The sequence below is a fragment of the Podarcis gaigeae genome (assembly GCF_964106915.1).
Source record: "Podarcis gaigeae genome assembly, chromosome: 2".
Classification (NCBI taxonomy): Eukaryota; Metazoa; Chordata; class Lepidosauria; order Squamata; family Lacertidae; genus Podarcis; species Podarcis gaigeae.
In genome coordinates this window covers 71,819,215-71,825,403 of record NC_139679.1, presented here as the reverse complement: position 1 = coordinate 71,825,403, position 6,189 = coordinate 71,819,215, and the positions used below count along the sequence as shown (strand labels likewise).

The 6,189-nt window shown below is 42.0% G+C and overlaps 1 protein-coding gene and 1 long non-coding RNA gene across 9 annotated transcripts in view; one reads left to right on the top strand and one right to left on the bottom strand.

Moving 5' to 3' along the window:
* Window positions 1-1,703: 1,703 nt before the first annotated feature.
* RBM6 (RNA binding motif protein 6) overlaps window positions 1,704-6,189 on the bottom strand; it is a 55,414-nt gene continuing 50,928 nt past the window's right edge. For all 8 annotated transcript variants that reach the window (XM_083726512.1, XM_083726513.1, XM_083726510.1 and 5 more), the window contains exons 17-21: window positions 5,461-5,721; window positions 4,491-4,565; window positions 3,427-3,524; window positions 2,894-3,023; window positions 1,704-1,965 (exon numbers count right to left, since the gene is read on the bottom strand). In XM_083726512.1, coding sequence (XP_083582638.1) covers window positions 1,840-1,965; window positions 2,894-3,023; window positions 3,427-3,524; window positions 4,491-4,565; window positions 5,461-5,721 — 690 coding nt within the window. In that variant the 3' untranslated portion in view covers window positions 1,704-1,839. The remainder of the gene's footprint in view (window positions 1,966-2,893; window positions 3,024-3,426; window positions 3,525-4,490; window positions 4,566-5,460; window positions 5,722-6,189) is intronic.
* On the top strand, window positions 1,853-4,725 carry LOC310838868. The gene is made up of 2 exons (XR_014561189.1): window positions 1,853-1,984; window positions 2,028-4,725. It is a non-coding gene; the product is annotated as an uncharacterized lncRNA (long non-coding RNA).

Below are 6,189 nucleotides of genomic sequence, written 5' to 3'. Positions count from 1 at the left end.
CACAGTGGATCGCTTCCTGGCTGCCCCACCTTTGGGGTTTCTTTCTTAAATACGTTTTGTATTTTTGCAAACCCCGGGATTCCCCCAAAGCCTGCCTCCTGTGTGTGTTGGATGGTGCTGTCTTAGCTGCATAAGGACACACACACTGAGAATGTGTCATTTTTGGTATTTAGGAAGGTTGTTTGAAATTCAAATTATCAACTTAAGGGGGGGGAGCTTTATGGTTTCTGTACAAACTGAAAGCATTGTTAGCTAAATGTGCAACCAAGCACATTAGTTGGAAAAGCATCCTAAGCTTGTTTATGCAGAAGTTGGCTCCAGTGAGAACATTGGCTCTGAGCTCCAAGCACAACTGGATGTGACTTGGGACCTGTGGATGTAACAACAGGGAGGAAAATCTTACTAGAACTGCAGCAACTCAGGAGTTCAGCCACTCCCCATCATTTTTTCAGATTACAATCTCTCACCTGCACACCCTTATTTAGCTCTGAAGTAAGGCTGGTATCATACTGATGCATATATAGGTTTCCCCAGCAGGGATAGGGATGCAGGTGGCGCTGTGAGTTAAAGCCTCAGCGCCTAGGACTTGCCGATTGAAAGGTCGGCGGTTCGAATCCCTGCAGCGGGGTACGCTCCCGTTGCTCGGTCCCAGCGCCTGCCAACCTAGCAGTTCGAAAGCACCTCCGGGTGCAAGTAGATAAATAGGGACCGCTTACCAGCGGGAAGGTAAACGGCGTTTCCGTGTGCAGCTCTGGCTCGCCAGAGCAGCGATGTCACGCTGGCCACGTGACCCGGAAGTGTCTCCGGACAGCGCTGGCCCCTGGCCTCTTGAGTGAGATGGGCGCACAACCCCAGAGTCTGTCAAGACTGGCCTGTATGGGCAGGGGTACCTTTACCTTTACCTTTACCAGCAGGGATACAGTAGTGGGTGTGGAGGCTGTAAACAGGAAAATTTTGAATTTGCACATTGTTTAAGAATTAAACCCTTTGCCCAAAAGGAGGCATTTGTTGTAAAAGCATAGGTTAAGAGGATATTGATATTGGCCACTCATTAAATGGGCGGAAAAAATACTAGGTTCTCATAATATTGTAGCATGCTACAGGCTGGAATCCTATACATATTTACCTAAGATTAAATCCCACTGAACACTGTGTGACTTGCTTCTGAGTAGCTATGCTTAGGGTTGCACTGCCTGTGGCTAAAACCAGCAGCATACCTGACTGGTGATCAACTATGATTCTTCTCTTCAGTTTAATGCTAAAATACCATGTGGCTAGAACAGCTAGGAAACTTACAGTGCTTTAGAAATAGATGGGCTGCAGTCAGTATTAGGAGACTGCAATGTAGAGCTTGGTAATTTTATATAATATCTGTATCCATCTATAATTGCTTTATTGTTTTGGCAGTTAATCTTATGCAGTTGCTGTTATTTTCTTTATACATTGTGCTGTATCAATTATTTTGGTAACATTGCACTGCTTTCAATTTCCCTTTCTGTTCTTATGAAGTCATTTATTACTTCTTTAATATTTCCATGTTGTTCATTGTATATCAATAATCTTATTTTCTTTCACTTTATGAAAGAAAGAATGAGGCAATTATATAAAAATGTACTATCATTTCAAAGGGATTTGAACAGAAACTATTTCTCCAGTAAGATTCAGCTCAAAAATCTGGAAAGAGGGAAAGAAGAGACCAAACATTGACTTTTTTGTTTTATTCCAAAAACAAAAACACACTTCAGCAGCAAAAAAACATTGATTCAAAAAACAAGACAGACACAAAGAAGGGCCAAAGGGTATGGGGTGTGTTGGGTATGGTGGGATTTCTTTCCAGGTTTATTCAAGTTCCTTGTAGCGGGCAAACATGACTCGCCGCACAGCATCTCGGTACGTTTCATTAGATTGCCTTCTGCTGGGCCTCCCTTGGGTCCCTAATCCTGCTCCCCTCTTTCGACTTTCAGCCTGGAAAAATAAAGAGAGAGTGAGAGAGAGAGAGAGAGAGAGAGAGAGAGAGAGAGAGAGAGAGATAAAAGCAGCTAGTTGTACTTGCACCTAGAACATTCACCAAGTGCACTTCTTATCACTAGAGAAGGAATAAACATTGCTTGGCATGTTACAGACAGGTCAGTTCAGGCATTCACCAAACGCATGAGGGTGAAAACTGCCCCTCCCTGCAAAAGCCCAGCCATGGAGGCTCCTCATGTCTTTCCACTCATTGGACAAAAATAAGAAAGGAGCCCCCATGCAGGGACATTGTGGGCAGGACTTGCCTGCACATGCACACACCCCTGTCTCTAGACAGTTTTAGCCCTTTGCGTGTTCAAGTGAGTACCTGAACAATCAAAAGCCATTTCAAGCTATTTAAAACATAGCTTAACAATATTGCTTTGAGTAAGGATAATGTACAGAGAATACATAATTTAATACCAGTTAGCTTTGCCTAAAAATGCTGTAAATAAGGACACTGAGTGTTTGGTACTTTAAGTGGCCATGCTATGCCACCTCCATTCTTGGGGATTCTTTTCTGAATCCCACCTTCAGCACCACAACCCACCTTGCTCCAGTATTGCCAACCACATTAAAAAAAACCCATACCCCTCACTTTCCACTTCAGTTAAGTGCTCAAGACAGCTAACGTAACAGGAGTTAACAAAAAATATAACTAGAACAGCAATGTTTTCATGTGAAGACTCTGCTAATAAGGAGGACAGATTGACTTCCCAGGGCAGGATATTCCATATCCTGGGTGCTGAAACCAAGAAGACCCTTTACCTCACTTCCACTAATAGCACTTCAGATGCCAGTAAGCAGAGATATTGCAGGGATACTGTTCATGCTTGTAAGATGCAATAATTCAAAACAGTTGCCTTTGCAAACACAAGAATTTTACCTCCACTGGTGACGTCATGCCCTGTTCATTGCGACCCAGACCTGAACCTTCCTTCCAGCCCATAGCCTGCATCATACGGCTTCCTTTGTTATTGCTCTCCAGTCTTCCTCTATCTGAGGGCTTGTAGTCACTGCAAACAAATGTAAGTATGCTGGCATGAATAAACTTTCAGGAGCATATCTGCTATAGAAATTATTGTATAAGCAATAGCATGTTTTATAGAGGCAAAGAAACTTTAGGAGCCGGGCTGTTAGCTGCCTAAAGAATGAGCATCTAGGCCAGGGTGCATTAATTTTAATACTGTAGATCTATTCTGAATAGAACTTAGCTGGATATAACCTAAAGAGTTGAGAGGCACTTCAGTTCCCACCATCACCACCATCTGTCAATTCAGCAAAGCCGTTACTATGGCATCCCTGTAAGATAGTCATTGAGCCTCTAACAAAGAGAGACCACACTTTGCAAAGAAGCCTGTTTCACTGTTACGGAATAAGTTGGCAAAAAAAAACTTTGAGATAAGAATGTCCCAATACCTTTCAGAATTCCTGAAATTCTTCGGTCGTTTTCTCTCTGGAGAGTTCCGTTCCTCAAATCTCTCTCTTCTGTCACCTCCTTTTTCTTTAAACCTTCCCTTTATATTAAAAGGCAGAGTTAGTGAAGATGGCATCCCAGATTTTCCCTCCCAAAATGCATTCATTCACTAAAAGTTATACATTTGTGCAACTAACCTAAGGAGTGGAGAAAAATTCCCCAGTAGTCCCTCAGCACTGCAACAGAGCATCTTGCTTTATTTTCCAGACATTTCCAAACAAGCATCTACAAGAGCCTACCCATCTTATTAACTTATCAATGTAATATCAAAGAACAAGTATCAGCCACTTTGATCTTGCATCTCCATAAAATTGAAACCATTTGGTTATCTTTCAGGGTGTTTAATTTTCTTTGGAAGTGTGGAATGAAGTGCTAGCATTAAGACATTCATATAAGACATTCATATCCAAGAACACTACTGCACACTGAAAGCAAGACTTTTCTGTGGGCATAAATTTAGCAGTCAGAGTCTACATCTTCTGACAGATCCATTTTGTGTCTCTCCCTATCAAGGCAAAATGAGAGCCAGTGCAGTCTCTGTGCACGCTAAGAGAAGAGTCCCCAGGGCTGGGTGTTTATAACAAACCATGTTCCTACATGATCAGGTTGCTTAATTCTTTCCCACTTGGAGCCTTTATTGGCACTTGACTTTATTTCTAAATAGCAGGTAGACTAATGGCACCCAGAAAAACAAGGTAAACAACAGCACTCTCCAGATGGCAATGGAAATCTCAGGGAGGCACAGAGGTCACACAAAGGAAAGTTCTCAATATCAACTGATGGTGCTGCTTAAGGCTGTTACGGCATGACAAAAAACTGGATAGATGATGGATGATTGTTTAATTCACTTTCAGGACCTGGAATCTAGATACCTGCTGCACCGTGTGTGTGTGTATGTACACACACACACACATCCAAGTAAGCATTGGTGGGGCACACAGGGAATTAATGTTTTGTTTATGCAGAGCCACAGCTGCACAGGACCATACAAAGCAGATGTAATTACCTCACGTTCTCGCCTCTCCAAATACGCAAGCTCTTGTTCCGATTGTTTTATTTTACGATGAATTTCCAGGTTTTGCTGTAAGAAGCAAAATGGATGAATAGCTTTTGAATTGTCTCACTTCATGCAATGAAAAATATTTATTCTAGCCATGTAAAATGTTTAGCCACTTCTTAGGTTTTGTGAGATAGTAGGATGTATGGGCAAACAATTGGAAATAAAATGAAGTGCTATACTGAATTCCAACAGCTGAGTACATATTACTACAAAATAAATATACCTAAGAGTGCAAAATGAAAGCAAAGAAACTAAATTTATTCATATCCATTCCATGTATTTCTGTTCCTAAAAAGACAGCTTTTCATTCTCTTAAAAATGGCCACCTGAGGCCTTGTTTCAGGTGTCATTGCCAAATGAAGCTTGGGCACCAACTTGGTGGAATGCCCTCCCCAGAGTAACTCAGCAGGCAATGACTGTTCCCTTTCAGGTATAACTTGGGATTTTTAGGAAGCCTTTGGCTAATCTAACACTGTTGTTAATTTCTCACTGTTGTTCTGATTTTTATTTCTGCTGAGAAGGGGATTGGAAAGGTTTGCAATGAGCTAATTTTTGGGAAAGAGAAAACAGGATCATAATGATCATCTAACACTTTCTGATATCTCCCACAAGCTCACATGTACCATCCTCTTTTCTCTGTCCCTTTTCAGTATGAACCATGGTTTAATGCTACACCTGCCTTCGGGTTAACACAATCTGAAACCAGGATTTGAAGCTGTTTTCAAAAGCAGGCATAACACTAGCAGATCACAGCACTGAAAAGAGAAAGGAGTGCATTCAAGCAGGACACAATACAGGAAGGAAAGAGAAATCAGGAAAAATTACATCTTTGAGAGGCACCTGTGAAATATGGAGAAGTTTTGTTAAATGAAGTATGAATAGCAGATTCTCCTGAATGGGCTGCTTTTTTCCTTACTTTGTGAAGATTGGAAAGTTGTTGATGCTTGATCAGGACTTCTTTATTTGGAAACTGTCTCCGGCAAAGTAAACATGCTAACTTATTCCAGTCAGTTAGCTTTTCTTCATCATTTTCAAGCTTCTGTGGCCGTTCCTCCTGTTGCACTGGTGGCCGTGGAGGCTGTGGCTGTGGTTCCTCTTCCTCCTCCTCCTCATCCTCATTGTCACTGTCTCCACCATATTCTCCTAGGAGTCCTATCAGAGGATTCACCACCTTTGGCTGAAGGGGCGGGAGTGGGGGGGGCAGAATGAGAACCACATGCAAACCAAAGCCAATTCAGTGGATTTGAGGTCTTAGATGCCTTAACTGATGTATTACTGGTCTAGTACAGTTGCTAAGTGACTAAGCTACAATCAGGGAAATCCCTGGTTTGAATCTCGCCTCTACCATGAACTCACTAGGGGGGAAACTGATAGCCAAAATGTAAGAAGACAAACGGAAAGCGTGCCTGCATGCAAAATAAAGATAATTGGGAACTGGTATTATTGTTGCATAAATTTGACTTTGACTCAATCCCTGATTGAAACAAGAGACTGAAACGGTACAGGCCATTCAACTAGCTCACAAGTTGAATGCAACCTTCTGCTGCATGTGTAGACCAAATCTAAGTCAGCACTGCTGCCTCTTCTGTCTTGCACATGGTGCTCCTGTTGACATGTTGCTTTTTTTGATGCACATTACACAGAC